Source organism: Crinia signifera, chromosome 5 (genome assembly GCF_055691185.1).
Source record: "Crinia signifera chromosome 5, ASM5569118v1, whole genome shotgun sequence".
Taxonomy (NCBI): Eukaryota; Metazoa; Chordata; class Amphibia; order Anura; family Myobatrachidae; genus Crinia; species Crinia signifera.
In genome coordinates this window covers 189,330,292-189,349,731 of record NC_139221.1, presented here as the reverse complement: position 1 = coordinate 189,349,731, position 19,440 = coordinate 189,330,292, and the positions used below count along the sequence as shown (strand labels likewise).

The window sequence follows — 19,440 nt, the reverse complement described above, 5'->3', positions numbered from 1 at the left end:
TAGGGGTATGAAAAGGACCCATTTTTCCATAGGAATCATTTTAACATTGATTCCTATGGAAAAATCGGGTCATCGCATCCGATATCGGATGCGATGCGATGCGATGCGATATCGCATCGCATCGCATCTGATTGTATGCCTTAACTTAAGGCATACAATCAAAAAATCGGCAGCCCAGATACTACATAAGTACCAACTTTTACCATTGATATCGGTTAATAGGCCTATATTCTCTTTAATTATTCGCTTACTAGTTATGTACTTGAAAAACTTCTTGGGGTTAGTTTTGCTTTCAGTGGCTAAGCGCTCTTCATTTTCCCTTTTAGCTACTTTGATTACCACTTTACAAAGTACGGATTATTACCTGTTAGTACGATTTCCTCTACTCCTCCATGGCAGCCAACCTCTGGGTTCTCTCCCTATAAGTAGTTATCTGGAAAGGAACAAAAAAGACACCTCCCCTATATAAGGACTGCCCCTTCCTAGGCTCAGTGTCTTTTAATTATACAGCTTAAACATAACACAAATATACCATCTCTTTTTTTTTTTTTATAAAGTTGCTATTGGGCGGGAAAAATGCTGCCATGGAGGAGTAGAGGAAATCGTACTAACAGGTAATAATCCGTACTTTCCTCTACCTCCCCATGGCAGCCAACCTCTGGGTATTACCCTAGCAGTTACTTCACTGGGCGGGTTTAAACTTAATAATAACTTGTATATTACAATATATATATCCATAACACCATGTAAATAAGACCATCAAACGAAAAAAAAAAGGATACGAGGTTCTTTTCACCTCCTCTTTCTTGTAATTTTCTTCTCTTTTTTTTTTTCTTATGGCGCCACTGCGCTAAGGATCTTTCTCCCAAACTTTGCATCACTTGATGACCCTACATCTACTCTGTAGTGTTTGGTGAAAGTGTGTACTGAGGCCCAACATGCCGCCTTGCACAGTTCTTCCATTGAGGCCGCGCGCCTTTCTGCCCATGACGCCGCTACTGCCCTTGTAGAGTGCGCCTTGATGCCTTCAGGTGGATCTATCTCTCTAATCCTGTATGCTTCAGCTATGCATGACTTGATCCACCTGGCTATGGTTGTCTTGGTGGCTCCCAAGCCCTTGTTTTTCCCTTCTGATATTACAAAGAGCCTCTTAGTCTTCCTCCATGATTCCACCCTCTTCAGGTATATCATTATAGCCCGCTTGACATCCAATATATGCAACCTAGCCTCCTTTTCATTCGCCGGTTTGTCACAAAAGGTGGGTAGCACTATCTCCTGATTCACGTGGAATTGCGACACTACTTTTGGTAAGAAGTTAGGGTTAGTCCTTAAGACCACCTTGTCATTGAACACATTCAAGAACGGCTCTTCAGCCCAAAGGGCCTGCAACTCTGACACCCGCCTTGCGGATGTTATTGCCACCAAGAATGCCACCTTCAGGGACAACCACCTGGTGGACACTTGCTCCAACGGCTCGAATGGTTCTTCTGTCAGTACATTCAACACCATGTTCAGATCCCATGGCGCCATGGGTCTGTGGAATGAAGGCTTTATTCTCTTCGAGGCTTGTAGAAACCTCTGAACATACTTGTCATCCGCCAGTCTAATGTCCATCATGGCTCCTAGAGCCGCTACTTGCACCTTTAAAGAGCTCACTGAAAGGTTCCTTTCTAACCCTCTCTGCAGGAAGTCCAGTACCGAGGTGACCAGCTTATGGTCTTTACCTTCCCTTCTGCAAAACTCTGTATATGCCTTCCATATTCGATAATACGTCTTGGACGTAGAGTATTTCCTAGCCTTTAATAGGGTATCCACGACTTTTCTGGAAAAACCCCTTGCTACCAAGTTTCTTGTCTCAGCAGCCACGCCGTCAGATTCCAGTGGTCGGGCTGCCTCTGTACGTGAGGCCCCTGTCGTATCAGGTTTTCTATGTTCGGTAGTTCCCAGGGGGTATCCACCGCCATCCTGACCACCTTGGCAAACCAAGCTCGCCTCGGCCAGTAGGGCAGGATCGTTATGACAGTCATCCGTTCCTGTTGAATTTTGTTCAACAGTCTCGGTATCACTGGAAATGGGGGAAAGACGTATGCCAAGCCCGTTCCCCAACTGGCGGTTAGGGCGTCCGCCTGCCATGCCCCTTGCTCCCAGTGCCTTGATATAAATCTTTTGGCCTTTGCGTTGTACTTGGTGGCCATTAGGTCCACCTGCGGGACTCCCCAGTGGCTTGTCAGCATGTCGAATATCTGAGGGGACAATTCCCACTCTCCTGGTCTTATTGCCCACCTGCTTAGGGCATCTGCTCGCTGGTTTTCCTTCCCTGCGATAAACACTGCAGACAGGCTTTGGACATGTCTTTCTGCCCACTGGAGTATGTTTGCCGTCTCCTTCATCAGTTCTCGGCTCCTTGTACCGCCTTGGCGGTTCACATACGCCACTACAGCTCTGTTGTCCGACCGAATTACAACTTCCTTTTGCCACAATTGCACCTGAAATGCCCGGCATGCCATAAGCACCGCTCTCATCTCTCTTACACTTGAGTGTGCTTTTGATTCGGCTTGTCTCCATTGACCTTGTGCTGTTCTCTTGCCGCACACAGCTCCCCATCCCGACTGGCTGGCGTCGGTGGTGACTAATATCTGCTCCCCTTTTGCGAATGATCTTCCTTGCCGCAGTCGGTTTCTGTCCGACCACCACCTTAGGTCTTCTTTCGCTTGTTTTGACAAGGAGATCCTTTGCATGGGATTCTTCCCGTCGCTGTCCCACTGGGATAGAAAGCACCCTTGTAGGTTTCTTGTATGAAACCGGGCCCATTTGATAGTATCTTGCGCTGCCGACATGAGGCCTAAAACCTTCAGGCAATCTCCTGCGCACACTAGCCTTTTTCTCAGAAGCTTGATTACCTCTGACCTTAGCTTCTCCTGCCTTTCTGGTGTCAATCTGACCCTCATGGCTTCTGTATCTATCACAACACCCAGGTACTTTGCGGCTCTTGTTGGTTCCAAGTGGCTTTTCTCCTTGTTTATGAGCCACCCGTGATGCTTTAGGTATTCCATCACCTTCACTGTATGATCTCTTGCCATTCCCTCTGTCTTCGCCATAATTAGTAGGTCGTCCAAGTATGGCCATATTGTCACCCCCTCCTTTCTTAGGTTTGCTATGAGCACGACCAGAACCTTTGTGAAGGTTCTCGGGGATGTGGATAGGCCGAACGGCAGAGCCGTAAATTGGTAGGTAATTCCTTTGATTTTGAATCTTAGGTATTTTTGATGTTGTTGGCATATAGGAATATGTAAGTAAGCGTCTTTTAAGTCTATCGTTGTCAGAAAAGACCCCTGTTTGATGTCTGGGATGATGTCTGGGAGGATAGACCTTATCGACTCCATTTTGAAGTTTTGTGTCTTGACGTATGTATTGAGTCTTCTCAGGTCCAGGATGGTCCTGAAGCCCCCTGTTGCCTTTTTTACCACAAAGAATCTGGAGTGCCAACCTTGGCCTTCTTGATCCTTGGGTACTATGACTACGACCCCCTGGGAGATCATAGTCTGCAAGCTGCTCATTAGCGCCTCCTTTTCCCTCGGGCATTTTGGCACTGGGGACTCTTCCATCCAATTTCCGGGTGTCATTATGAATTCTATTTTGTACCCGGTGGAGACCACTTCTTGGACCCACCGGTCCTCTGTGGATCGGAGCCAGGCCTGCTTGTACTCCAATAGCCTGCCCCCGACCCTGTCCCTGGCGTCATTGTGATGACTGTCTGAACGAGAACCTTCCTTCTTTGTTCCTTTGACCTCGAAAGGAACTCCGATTTCCAAACCACGGCCGCCTGTAGGTTCCTTCCTGGCCTGTAAGTTCTCGCCTCTCTAAATTCTGATTGCTGAAACCTCTGAGACTTATTGAAGGGCTTCTTTGCACCCCTGTCCTGTGGTAGCCACACTGATTTTCCGCCCGACACCTTTGTGATGATGTCGTCTAGTTTTTTCCCGAATAAATACTCTCCCTGAAATGGTAGGGATACGAGTTTATTTTTTGATTGGGCGTCTGCAGCCCACGGTTTCAGCCACAGGGCCCTTCTCACTACTGCAGCATTAGCATTGACTCTTGCTGCCAGCCTGACTGCATCCAGTGATGCATCGCACACAAACTCTATGGCCACCTGCATATTCTGTACAATTTTCAGAAGGTCTGCCCTTTTTATGCCATCAATCATATCCGACTCTAGGTCCTGACACCACGACCTGAGCACTCTAGAAGTGATTGCAATCGCTGAGGACGCTTTGATTGCCGCCCCTGATGTCACGTGTTGCTTACGCAACCCCATCTCCATTTTACGCTCCATGGAGTCTTTGAATATATTGGCGTCCTCCAATGGCAGCGTTGTTTTCCTGGATATGCGTGCGATGGCAGCGTCTACTTTGGGCGGTTCCTCCCACATCTTTACCTCCTGTGGTTCAAAAGGGTACATTTTATTAACCCTTAGTGGCACCGCCACCTTTTTATCCGGGTGTGCCCACTCGTCTTCCACTACTTCTTTAAGTGTCAGAGACAGCGGGAATGTCTTGGGCTTTTTCTTTTTGTCTCTGAAAAGCAAATCTTGCAGTTTGCCTTCCTCTTGCACCACGTCAATATTAAGAGACTTGTTCACAAGCGTAAGCAGATTATCCAGCAGGTCTGGATTAAACTCCAGTTCTGCCTTCTCCTGCATCACCTCTCCTTCCTCAACTTCCTCTTCTGCAACAGGAGCAGGACCTTCCTCTGAGTCCTCTGAATTAGCAGAATCAATCTCCCTAGGCCTCTTAGCCGACATCTTTGCCAGGTCTTCCTTTGTCACAAAGGTATCCGCCAATGCCGTCCTAAGCTTTGCCACCAACTCTGTCATTTGAGAAGGCGCCAGCAGCTGAGAGCCTTTGCAGTTATCACAGACAGACCCTGCACATTTGTCGGGAAGTGTCACAGAGAGTGCATTTAGCCAGATGCATTTTTTTATGCTTGGCCTTTCCTTCTGACTTCTCTTTGCTTGCCTCGGACCTGCCGAAGTATAACACTATGAATGCCTGACTATCCATATTAAGCACCAGCACCAACGATAATATATAAACAAATAAAATAAATAAAATAAATAAAATAAAATAAATAACACTACTGCCTTTCCTGCTTACCCTGACTTTGCAGGCTGCTTTCTTTCTTCTTCCATATCTTTACAATGTCTAACAGTATCTGCACAAGGATACATAGTATAAGCACATGTGTGAAGGCACCATAATCCGCCCTGGCTAAAAGCCTAGGGCCTTACCTTCACACAGAATCGCCTCCTGCAGCTTCCTTCTGGAGAAGCAGTGGCCCAAATATTCCACCCCCGGGTTCCTCTGTCTCTTAGTGCCGGCGTTATGATAACAATGGCGCTTTCCATGCGCTGCTGTCGCGTTTAAATGACGCTCGCGTCACCCCCGTGACGCGGCGTCCATATGCGTGGCTCAGGGATTCTCCCTGTCATCACTGGGCGTCTGCGTGCCGCGTCACTCAGCCGGAGGGACGCGCCTACTGACGCGCCCTCCTGTGACACACGCGGCGTTTACCCGCGGCGTCACCGCCATGCGCGCGATGTCTCTGTCCTGATACCGGCGCCCTGATGACGCGCGCAGTACCACGTGCAAAGACGGCGCCTGATGACACGCATCCTATACTCACGCGTCCACGCCGCCCAGCGCTTGCTCCAAGGCTGCGCTCGCCCGAACCCGGGGTAAGCTCCTTAACTGCACTTGGCAGCAGGATATCATGCAATCGCCCATCCACTCTGGGTGGTGGGAGAAGCCTAAATCTCACAGCACAACCTAAACCCCAACTGCACTAGGCAGCGGAGAAGGCAGCAGCCAACCTCAGGGTAAGCACACACTACCTGGAAAGGAAAAAAAAGACACTGAGCCTAGGAAGGGGCAGTCCTTATATAGGGGAGGTGTCTTTTTTGTTCCTTTCCAGATAACTACCTATAGGGAGAGAACCCAGAGGTTGGCTGCCATGGGGAGGTAGAGGAAATTTTGTTTGATTCTTTGTACTTGTTGAACACCTCATTTACGTTATTTTTATAGAATTTAAATGCTCTTGTTTTTATTGTTGATTGCGGTCCTTACTTTTTTGTCCAACCATGATGGCTTTTTTTTATTGAATTTGCCCTTATTGACTTTTGGGATGTATTTAATAGTTAATGATTCAAGCACATTTTTTTGTGTATCCCACATTTCCTGTGCATTCTTCCCCTCAAATAACTCTTCCCACTCAATTTCTTTTAGAGCTTCCCTGAATAATTTGAAGTTAGCTTTTCTGAAGTTTCGTATTTTAGCCGGTCCTGTATGTTGTAGTTTACAGAAGTTGATGTCCAGTGAAACCATGTTATGGTCACTGTTCCCTAGATGTTCAATTACTTTGGTGTTTTAAACTAAATCTATCTTATTAGTTAATATTAAGTGCCTCATTAAGAGTTGGAGCTTCTACCGTTTGTGTGATAAACTGATCTTTGAGTAAGCTTAGGAACCCATTGCTTTTTGCGGATTTACAGGTCTCATTTTTCCAATCAATGTCTTGTAAATTAAAATCCCCCATTATTAATACCTGCCCCTGATCTGACGATTTTTTTATTTGGTTTAAAAGTAGAGACTCGTCCCTATCGTTCACGTTCGGCAGTCTGTAGCATACCCCTATTAAAATTATATTATTAGGTTTTTTGTTATTATCAGTTATCTCTGCCCACACGTCCTCCGTGTTATCTCCCTGTGACACATATTGGTCCTTCCGGTGACACAGATTGGTAGAAAATGGCAAAGTGGAAGAAAGCAGCACAGAGGGAAGGAAAGCATGGCACAAATGCTTTAGTCAGGCTTTCGCTCCCAACACTCCACTGAGACAGCACTGACTAAAGTGGTGAATGATCTGGTAACTGCCAAGTCTAAAGGCCATGACTCACTACTTATTCTTCTAGATCTTTCTGCTGCGTTTGACACTGTTGATCATCCTCTTCTCATACAAACACTGCACTCCCTAGGTATTCATGATACAGCCCTTTCCTGGTTCTCATCTTCCCTATCTGATCACACTTTCAGTGTTCACTTCTCTGACTCTACCTCTGTCAGATGGAGTTCCACAAGGTTCAGTGTTAGGTCCTCTGCTTTTCTCAATCTATACCTCATCTCTTGGCAAACTCATCAGCTCTTTTGGGGGCCGAGTCTCTGAATGCCTCTCTGCCATCTCATAGTCTTCTCGCCACCTCAAACTCAATATATCCAAAACGGAATTACCTATATTCCCACCAGCCAAGAACAGTTACCAGTGGATAACGGGGATGGGGGAGAGGGGATTGAGGGTCCACACACACTTTTCTCTTGTGTAGTATATCCCTTATATATTGTTGGGAAATAATTGGTTCAAACGCCTTTATTTGGTAAATGTGGGCGATGGGTGCTATCCGGGCAACGGGGTCACAACAGTGGTTTAAGGAGAGAAAAGAGTTGCACAGTGGATGCACACCAAAAGGAGAGGATATTTTGCAAGAAAGAAAATTATCCTGGAATGTTTAAAATTTACACTTTTATTGGTATTTTAAACTAAAAAGAAGAGTGAGCAATCCTGTGCAGATTTTTTAACATATGGAATCTCACGAGGTGATCTCCTTCTATGGCTTGTGAAATTTACAAGGGGTTGAAACTTTTACATACATACAACATATATTGTGTCGTGCAAATGCACAGAAAAAAAGTAGTGTTTACAGGGATTAAAAATGAGTTTCCCTTAAGCTGGCTACCAATGATACTGTGATTTTAATTCGGGTCCTTATGGAAAGGAAATGTGTTGATTCGATATTTCTTCAATCACCAATTAGGGTGGTTTTTATATTACATCCCTTTATCTGGGGTTTTAATTTCAACCTATGGTGAGTTGTTTCCTACGTTTTGATACGTCAGTTTTTTAAGTCTTTGCCCATATCCGGTAGGTGTTTATCTCAGGATTACATGTATTATTTTCATTTGGATACACAGGGGTGAAATATCTAGGTATATCTTTGTTAGTCACTCTTCTGCTTTTTTCTTTCTTTCAGAGATGGATTTTATTGGGGTTTTAGCTCTCTCTCACAGAGCTACTGATGCTGCCACAAGTCCGTTTTTTTGGGCGCTTTTCCCAATTTTAACACTTTTGTGGAAGGTTTTGATATTCCTATATTATTTGTATCAAATCTAGATCACCTTTTATTGTGTATCATGTACTCGGGATAATTTTGCCAGACAGTTATTCTCAAATGGTTCTCTGGCTCCGTCTGAGTGCTCTGTTTAGGTGATTATTGCCATCTAGTGGATTTTTTTTTAGGTAATGCATGTAAGTATACCTGCTTCCAGATATCTTGGATCTCGTGTGTGTGTGTGTGTGTGTGTGTGTGTGTGTGTGTGTGTGTGTGTGTGTGTGTGTGTGTGTGTGTGTGTGTGTGTGTGTGTGTGTGTATGTATATGTATATATAAGCAATTCAGCTCTCTCTCACTGAGCTGTCATTATTGCTGATATTTATTTAATTTTTACCACACCTTTATGTAAGTATACCTGTTTCCAGATATCTTAAATCTCTGCTATATTGGTATGTGTATATATCGCAATTCAGCTCGCTCTCACTGAGCTGTCATTATTGCTGATAATAACTTTTACTTTTTTACCCCACCTTTATTATTGGGTGATGATTTTAAAGTTGTTTTGGCAGTGATTTTTCGGGATAATACAACTTTAAAATCATCACCCAATAATAAAAGGTGGGGTAAAAAATTAAAAGTTATCAGCAATAATGACAGCTCAGTGAGAGAGAGCTGAATTGCGATACAGGTTGAGTATCCCGTATCCAAAATGCTCGGGACCAGGAGAATTTTGGATAACGGATTATTCCGTATTTCGGAATATTTTAATATTTCAATTATGTATTTTGAAGTATCTTGCATGTATGCTGTATAAACACATAAAATACACACAAATATATTTTATTACCACATAAAATACACACAAATATATTTTATTTGTTCAAAAAACAAGGTTTCAAAACATGAAACAAAATGTGTGTACTATCTCAGATATTGAATTTGAATGCCAAGCAGTCATTGCCTTGCACATATATAGTGCCAGTTACATAGTATGTCCTCAGTACTGCTGTTACAAATGTCCCCAGTGAGTTTTTAGCAAAAAAAATATTTTTTATTCACTTTCTGGAATGTATGGTTTTCGGAATAATTCGGATAACGGATACTCGGATACGGGATACTCAACCTGTATATACACATACCAATATAGCAGAGATTTAAGATATCTGGAAACAGGTAAACTTACATAAAAGGTGTGGTAAAAATGAAATAAATAATATCAGCAATTACGACAGCTCAGTGAGAGCTGAATTGCGATTATATATATATATATATATATATATATATATATATATATATATATATATATATATATATATATATATATATATATACACATATATACACACACACAAATACAGCAGAGATCCAAGATATCTGGAAGCAGGTATACTTACATGCATTACCTAAAATAATCCACTAGATGGCAATAATCACCTAAACAGAGCACTCAGACGGAGCCAGAGAACCATTTGAGAATAACTGTCTGGCAAAATTATCCCGAGTACATAATACACAATAAAAGGTGATCTAGATTTGAGACAAATATAGGAATATCAAAACCTTCCACAAAAGTGTTAAAATTGGGAAAAAATGGACTTGTGGCAGCATCAGTAGCTCTGTGAGAGCTAAAACCAATAAAATCCATCTTTGAAAGAAAGAAAAACGCAGAAGAGTGACTAACAAAGATATACCTAGATATTTCATCCCTGTGTATTCAAATGAAAATAATGCATGTAATCCTGAGATAAACACCTACCAGATATGAGCAAAGACTTAAAAAAACTGACGTATCAAAACGTAGGAAACAACTCACCATAGGTTGAAATTAAAACCCCAGATAAAGGGATGTAATATAAAAACCACCCTAATTGGTGATTGAAGAAATATCGAATCAACACATTTCCTTCCCATAAGGACCCGAATTAAAATCACAGTATCATTGGTAGCCAGCTTAAGGGAAACTCATTTTTAATCCCTGTAAACACTACTTTTTTTCTGTGCATTTGCACGACACAATATATGTTGTATGTATGTATGTATGTATGTATGTATGTATGTATGTATGTATGTAAGTAAGTAAGTAAGTAAAAGTTTCAACCCCTTGTAAATTTCACAAGCCACAGAAGGAGATCACCTCGTGAGATTCCATAGGTTAAAAAATCTGCACAGGAATGCTCTCTCTTCTTTTTAGTTTAAAATACCAATAAAAGTGTAAATTTTAAACATTCCAGGATAATTTTCTTTCTTGCAAAATATCCTCTCCTTTTGGTGTGCATCCACTGTGCAACTCTTTTCTCTCCTTAAACCACTGCAAGAACAGTTACCATCCTGATATCTCCATCACTGTTGACAACTCAACAAGCTACCATACCCCACAAGCTTGTTGCCTAGGGGTCATCCTCGACTCAATCATGTTACATGCATCTAAAACATATCCAAAATACGACCCTCTCTCACACAAGACACTACTAAATCTCTTATCCATGCACTCATTATATCCCGCATTGATTACTGCAATAGTCTCCTAACTGGTCTTCCCAAGAACAGACTCTCGCCACTGCAATCCATTCTAAATGCTGCTGGTAGGCTGATATTCCTAGCAAGATGCTCCTCGTCTGCTGATCCGCTCTGCCAGTCCCTCCACCTGGTTACCTGTGTGTTGCCATATTCAATATAAAACCATTCTGCTAGCATATAAAGCTATTAACCATATTGCCCCAGCTTACATCTCTTTACTTATCTCAAATTATCTCCCCTCTTGACCACTCTGCTCTGCACAAGATCTGCGCCTCTTCTGCACGGATCACCAGCTCCCATTCACTATTACAGGACTTTCATTGCACTGCTTCCACCCCATGGAATGCCCTACCACGCACAATAAGACTATCCACTAGCCTCCAAACTTTCAAACTCACTTCTTCAGGCAAGCCTATCATATTTAAGTTCCATACGCATAACCCTGAGGTACTTTCTATTATATAGCTTCCCTTCTGGACCTACAAGCTCTGCTATTACTGGTGCCTGCCCTTGTGTTTCTCTCCTATGTCCCTATAGATTGTAAGCTTGCAGCAGAGCCCTCTTACCTCCAAGTCTGTCTGTCTGTTTCCCAGTTTGTTTTAGCTCTGTTTACAATTGTAAAGCGCAGCAGAATCTGCTGCGCTATATAGTTAACTGTAAATAAATAAATAAATGCAGGAAGAAAGGGTGGCATGAATGGGGAAAGATCAGTGATGTGAGGGGAGTCAGAGGCTCTCCTTTCATACTCCAGTACATTGTGCTACAGAGTTTTGACCATAAAAATAAGAAAAATATAAAGAAAATGTTTTTAATATCTTACAATTTTACAGTCAAAACTATGGAGTAAAAAGTCTGACCGGTGATTCAGACTAGGCTGTCTAACTTGTCTGTAGATAACGGATCAAAACTCAAATTTCCAAAAGTATATTGCCTTTGTTTAATATCCACATAAATCCTCAGTTTCATAGGTTTGTATGTAAATGTGGCTCACATACTAGCTAGTGCACACCCAGACATTTACCTCACCAAACATCACTATGGATAGACAGACTGGCACGGATGAAAGAATAAAGACAAGCACAAAAAGAGAGAATGCACAGCATTAGGGATGGGGAAGACAGCAGCATTGGAGGTGTATAGAGGAAGAAAGTGTAGATTCATAGACAATAGACAGAATATTATAGTTCATTCACAAAGTTAGTGGGAGCTGAATGTATATTCTGAAGGAGATGGATTTTGCAACACCTTGGGAGTTGGTTACTCAATGGGAGTGACAGTGGGATGATTGTGGGCACTGAGTGGAATGGATGTGCCACATAACTGCTCAGACCTTCAGTTGCATAGACCGCATGCGTGTATTCCAATGAGCACACAATTCTGTGAAGCAGCTCCATCATTGTGTGAGTGACATCAATCTCACTGTGAGAGTGCTGAATCTGCCATTATCCACAGGGTGTGATGACATGTATTGCGCAAGGAACCCATCCATATATTGCTTTTTTTTTATTTTGAGTGGTAGAAATTTAGTAGCAATGTCAGATCACGTCTAATAATAATTAATGGGACATGTGAAACCATCAGGTTTTTGGTCTATGGAATAATATTCAATTTATTGAGAACCAGCACTGGCTCTTTAAGCCAGCCCTGATTTTCAAAATATGGGGGACAACTGAGTAGGGGTCCTATGTAGCAAGCGACAACTGGCTCTTCTAGCCAGGGAGGTAATGCGACAGCCAGGGGGAACACCTAATAGGTCCTGTGGCTGTAGCATAAAAAGCCAGGCTGGGCATTCTTTGTGCCCCAGGCTGGGCTGAAGCCCAGGGCTGTCCCTCGCTCCTCTGGACGGTGGGTGCAGAGTTGATACCTTAAAGTAATATTGTCCTTTACAGTGGGACTACAGGTACCAGCAAGCCTGCCCCACATGCTGGTACTGGAGAGAACCACAGGTACCAGCACGTGGGGCATTACTGACCCGCTGGTACCTATAGTCCTCCTGGACTGAAAAAAAAGGAAATATTAAAAACACTACACAGGTTTTCAAAATAAATTTAGTTAACTGCCTTTTCATTGGTGCTTCGTGGGGCTTTTGTGGCGGCAACCATCCCTCCAGGGCTTCCTCGACGTCCTCACCTAGTGGACGGGGCCTTTAAGCTATTTTGCTAGGCCGGTGCACCTCCGGAACTTCAAAGGCATCTTATTTCTCTCACCGTATCAACATGCTAGCAAAAGGTGAGCGCGGCTCGCTGTGGCCATCTTGGATATTTTAAACATGGCACCAATAGTTGGCACCACTGTGAAACATCCAAGATGGCAGTGGTGAGCCACCCGTTAACCTGCACCCTCGCTTTGACTTATATTAGCCACTGCGAATAAGTGGCGGCAGAGAAGAGCTCCGGAAGAAAGAGACAGTGTAAGTCCCGGAGGCATGATGGATGTGCAAAAGAACTTAAAGGCTGTCGCTCTCCGGGTAGAGTTGCATGGGAAGCCCCGGATGGGTAGCAGATGCAATCCACCAGGTGAAGACTACAAGGAAGCAGCCACACCTCCAGGTAAACACGCTGGAAGAGGCAGAAACAATTTTAAAATTTAAAAGGCCATAGTGCCTCTCTTTGGGGGGGTGTGACTGGCCAAGTGTAATAAATTGAAAAGCCCTATCTTAACTACGGGGCATATATCAGTGTGAAGAAAAGGAAAAAAGAGAAACTGTACATATCTGAATAAAATTAACCCCAAAAGGCCCTATACTGCCCCAATATCTATGTAATAAAATAATCCCCAGGTATCAATTCACTCTTTACCCAGAGTTACTGTATGCTTTCTAAATAAATTTTAAAAAATCCCTCATAGGCTTCTGCAGAAACATGTCCGTTTTGACTGAACAGGAAGTTAGAAGAAAAAAAAAAAACTGGACAATTGAAATTTAGATTGTTCCCAAATGCATATAACAATTGTATTAATATAAGCTTGGATAATCTATCATGAGTCATTCACCCCTACATACTACAATGGACCAGTAGACCCTGCATTTTCATGGCCAATATTCTAGTATATGTGCTCCTTCTAAATTTCAAAATGAATAAACAATTTTTTTTTATATAATTACCCAGTAGCTATAACGGTGTTCTTAGCTTTGAAACGGTGAATTGATCCATCTTCCATGCACAAAGCAATAACTCCACGACATTCTCCATTCTCCATTAAGAGATCCAAAGCGAAATACTCTACAAAGTAACTGGTGTCATATCGTAGAGACTTAAAAATAAAACAAAAAAATAATTATTGTATGCCTGTAAATTAAGAAAAACCAAGAAAACCAGCAAATATAGCCTATGGTGCATCAGAATAGGTAATATTGAGGGATGAACAATCTAAAACAAAATTGAAGCAAAACCAAATATGAAAACTACTACTGGTTGCATTGGACAAGAATGAATAGGCGATTGGTAGACCCTACATTCACATGGCCAATATGCTAGAATATATACTTGTTCCATCCAAATTTCAAAGAAGAATTGCCTGTAAGATTCCAGCCTTTATGGGTGCCACAAGGCACTGGCGTTCATGCAGATTCAGCACTAATTGCACCATAGCTTGCAACTTACACAGACAAAACCAGGGACTACAAAGTTTGGGTAACCAGGGCAATTCATCTTGAACATTGCTTTACAATATTAAGTTTCACTGAATTTATTAAAGAAAAACAGGGTATACAACGTAAACATGGAAGAAGTGTGAGATAGCCAGAAATCCTCAATGGCCATATTCACACAAGAAAACATATATTGGAAAATAAGCATATATACATGTATACCCACAACAGCAAATAACATGTTGGGATCAGTTCAGGGAATTCCATTTAAGACACTCTTGAGAATCTGACACAAAAATTAGCTGCACTTACACAACAAAAGGCTAGCAATAGAGCAAGCCAAAAACACTTCCATAACAAAAAGTAGAGTCCTTATGTAGCAGGAGTCAGTACCACTGTCACCTGAGAAGACTGAAAGGATACATTATTGACCAGACTACTGGGTCTAAATTAATCAGGTCTAGAGTGTGGAAAAAGGATGAAGAAGCCACAGGGTACCGCAGTACAGGTGTTATCACAGTGCTTCTGCGATTGGCTGACCCATATCACTTATGTGAGCACCCAACTAAGCATGATTGCATTCAACAAGTCCTTTCTATACAAAAGGCAGAATAAGGTGTTCATGGAACTGTGCATTAATTTAGTAAATAGCACTCTCCCTCCAGGGATATAGGGCCAAAATCAGCATGGATCTCTAAGTTGAGAAAACTTAATCAGGTCAATTATAATATTGCGCGTGCACACCTGCAATTTGCAAATGATTTTGTGAACGCATTCTGCTTCAATCCAATCGCATTTTGATTGACAGGAAGCCAGGGTTTGCACTTCTACCCAGCTCGCCTTAGGACACCTGCGTTACAGTTTGGCAGGACATTTGTGGGTTTGAAGGTACTCTTCATTGTTCAGGATTTTGCAAATAGTTCTGTGAATGCATCATGCTCTGCAATGCAAACACAATTTCTGCAAAGAGCATTTTTTTCTTTCTTTTGTGGGTGGCAACTATTTGATTAGTGCAACTGCTTTTTACTAAGCAATTCATGATGAATTAGGCCCATTATTTCGAAGACGACACCAGCTTCTCGGAGAGAGCAATGTTAATATGAAGGTTTCAATACATAACACATCTGCAGAAGCATACAATAGAAAAATAGAACAGGTACAGTAGGAAGCATTATATAAATAAAACCATAGAAGTACATAAAAAAAAAAGGGTACTTGTGTATTATCACGGCGCCCCCGATATGTGATTGCGCGATTTTTCATCGCATGCCATACACCCGATGCACTGCGATGTGATTTTAGCCACCTATGCGATGATAAATTGTATAAACACCCTAATGGGTGGTTACAATGTTGAATGCACCCCCCCCCAGTATAAACGTGAACCCGAAGCGTGGCGAGCGCTGCGAGCCCACGAGGTGCGGCGGTACGCGTCCTGCAACCTTTTCATACCCCCACTATCCATGTCGGCGTGGAGTTGATTTTATAAAGTGTGGCAAGCAAAGCGAGCCACCGAACCCGAAGCGTGGCGAGCGCAGTGAGCCCCGCGAGGGGACGCGTATACATGTGAAGTTACCAACTCCATGCCGACGTGGATAGTGGGGGTATGAACAGGTCAGGAGGACGCATACCGCTGTGCTTGCCACACTTCGGGCTGGCGTGGATAGTGGGGGTGTTTCAGGAACACATTCACACCTGTCATGTCACCCATCTTAAACAATAATAATGACACGTGTTAATTGCGCTAACTAAGTAAGCTCCAGCTAGCCGCGAACGTACTGACTACGCTGGCTGCAGCAACACAACGCTGATACTGACAGGGGCGCCGACTATGATAGCTACACTGGCCGCGGGAATACTACGCTGATTCTGACAGGGAAGCTGACTACGCTGGCCGCAGGAACACTTCGCTGATTCTGACAGGGACACTACACTGACTACGTAACTACCGCCGTGAAACTACAAAAGTACCCAATATTTAATTAAATAAATGTATAGTATTTCAGACAAGGACACATCAGTGGCAGAGGTGGGAACAGGCAAGGATGTGTGAAGAGATGATCTTGTTCCTGAAAAATCCATGTGCCCACCTGCTATGGGAATTTGAAAAAGAAGATTAGAGCAGCGGACCAGGAATTAAGAGTAAAAAAAAAAAACAGTGATCTGCTTGGTTACCCTACTGCAAGAGGAGAAATACTTTCAGCATCCATTTTAGATTACATATAGCATTATGGAAAACACTGTACAACTACTTGATCATAATTCAAAGTATACAAACTAAAAAAAAAAAAAAATTCTTGTAATTACATTTAAATTTACAAAAAACAAAACAAAAAAACAATATGATATTGGCAGAATAGATTTTATGCGTACCCTTCCATACAATGTATGAAGTAGTGAATGTCCAGTCCTGTCTGCCACACAGCAGCAACGATGGGCTTGTCCACCTTTACCATACTTCAGACTCTGCCCACCAAAAGCACGCTGATAAATCTTTCCTTGCTCTGTCCTGCTGAAAGGCATCCCATAATTCTCCAGCTGTGCCATGGGCCCAGAGTTGAGAACAACAACAACAAAAAAAAAAGTAAAAAATAATGTTAATTAACATTTTAATGAAAGAAAAAAAATGGATTTCAGACCTGATCAATTTGTTCTCAAATCGGGCAAAACCATGAGCACTGAAGGTGTTAGATTTGGGTGTTATTTGGTTTCTGTGCAGTGTAAATACTGGCTGCTTTATTTTTACACTGCAATTTAGATTTTAGATTCAACACACCCCTCTATCTCTGCTTGTTACATTTGCCCCACCTGCAGTGCACATGGTTTTGCCCATTTTAAGTTAGTTTCATTTATACAGCGATTTTTCTCCAACAGGACTCAAGGTGCTTTACAGACGTCAAAACATTGCATATAATACATAGGATTTGGGTAGTATTCAATAATTCACACATACATAAAATAATGCCTTGAGAGCACAGTAGGCACAATTTAGTGTTGGTGCAAACATCTTGGATAATAACTTCTACGAGTTGTGTATTCCACCCTAACAAGGTACCAGGTGAGACAGCCATCTTAGGCACACTGCGTATGATTACCCTGAGGTGGCTGCCTCATCTGGTTTTTAGAATAAGGCAAAATGTTTAGTAGATACCAAGGAACAAAAAATAAATAAAAATTAGAATAAGCCTGGGTGTGGTATAGGATCCAGACAGTCATTAACCCGACTGCCCGGACTCAGAAAGCGGGGGGAGCGCAACGAAGCCCCACAAGGGAGAATAGCCGGTGGTCGTCGGTATCCAGAGTGTCGGGGTTTTAACAGTCGGGATTCCAACATCGGTGTAATGACTGTCAGAATCCCGACTATCTGTCATCCATCCGGCACCCATAAGCCTATACTGTACATATGATGAATTATCTGCTTCCACAGAAATAGAAGTTTCCAGTCCACACTGTGCCTCAACAGATCATGTGATCAAGTTACAAGTTAATTCTCTTCTTCTGAGTTCATCTAATGGACACTTTATGACCATGGGTGTTAAGGGCCCCATACACTACAATTATATGTCTGATGCTAAAGCCATGTGTGATTTCCCTTGAACTCCCCCTGGACCCTCCCAGGAGGGAAACCATAAGATTTTGTACTATTAAAATAAAATATATCACATGCGATTTATCAAGCCACAATAAATTGCGTGGGGTATATCTTATGGTAAACCATTGCAACGTAGATATTGCTGATGGGCCGGAGTAGGTGGCTAGGGGGGCTGGAAATGCCAGTCAAACTTCCTGCGATACATTGCATGCACAAAAATTCCATGCAATTGCAATTAATACACAGTGCAGCACTAGTGATCTTGGGGCTCCAAACAGACACTCATGGGAAAAACACATATTTTGCCACTTTACAAATGCTATATCGGCCCGAAAGTTCAGAATCGCATGAAATCGTGCAAAATCTTTGTAGTGTTTGGGGGCCTTTAGAGTAGTATAGAGACATCAATGTTTAATGAGCTAGCTGGTTTCCAGTCAGACTGATCGTTCCTATTAGCAGCAATCAGCATACAGTCAACCCTGAACTGAACAGGTCTTTATAAATCACTCCAGTCATCCACAGGAAACCACCGCGGCTACTACACCAGCATAAGCCACAACTCCCTGTACTTTGGATAGCGGCCAACGCTATACTGTTCTGGCGAACAGACATCAGAGACAGAAAAAAGAAGCCACAGCACCGCATCATCCTGTACTTTAGAGAAACCAGCCAGCTCTACACACTGTCCCAGCAGACAGCTGCGGAAACAGGTAAGCGCATATACCCAGATGATTTTAACCTACATATACTAAGAAGAGAGCGGAGTCTCATATCTCCAGCCACAAACACCACTCGATTCCTGAGCACTTTATTATTATGACTTTTTAAGCAGCAACCAGTTCAATGTCGTATCTTTAAATTCATCTTCATGGCTCCATATGGAATTTATTACTAAAAACTTCCATGCTACTACTACTGATACCTGCCCAATATTCTGCTGCTATTGTTTAGTAATGAACGCTGCTACTGCATATTTGTGAACATTTATTTATTAAAAAAAAAAAAAAAAAAAAATAGCTGGGAGACCAGCTTCACAAGATAGATAGATCTAGATAGATAGATAGATCTAGATAGATAGATATAGATAGATCTAGATAGATAGATCTAGATAGATAGATTTAGATAGATAGATAGATAGATAGATAGATCTAGATCGATCTAGATATATATATAGATATAGATATATAGATATAGATATATATAGATATATACACACACACATATACATATATATATATAGATATATATACATACATACATACATACACACATGGTGAGCTCTGGCACTCAATGCTTAAATGTGAAACTTGCTCTGGTGCCTTCCTGCAGCTGCAACCTGCCACGCATAGCACGCCCTCTGACGAAGTCGTATGACGAAACGCGTCAGGGCATGGCCTATGACGCTCGAGCCCTCCGATCACTGAATCCAGGATGCGGTGTTTCCCCGCACGCTTCTCTGCAATCCAGCCCCGCGGCGTTTTAAGTGGAACCGGTGTCTGGGTACAGTGTGTGAGCAGCCTTACCTTTGCTTTTATACCTTATGCCTTGTGGTACCCAGTCCACAGAGTTTTCATACATGG

General features: G+C 42.5%; 1 protein-coding gene across 2 annotated transcripts in view; it reads right to left on the bottom strand.

The window, feature by feature from the left end:
• The window catches only part of SDHA (succinate dehydrogenase complex flavoprotein subunit A), a 215,279-nt gene that overhangs the window by 141,972 nt on the left and 53,867 nt on the right, over positions 1–19,440 (bottom strand). For both annotated transcript variants that reach the window (XM_083188330.1, XM_083188328.1), the window contains exons 5-6: positions 16,642–16,806; positions 13,783–13,931 (exon numbers count right to left, since the gene is read on the bottom strand). In XM_083188330.1, coding sequence (XP_083044456.1) covers positions 13,783–13,931; positions 16,642–16,806 — 314 coding nt within the window. The remainder of the gene's footprint in view (positions 1–13,782; positions 13,932–16,641; positions 16,807–19,440) is intronic.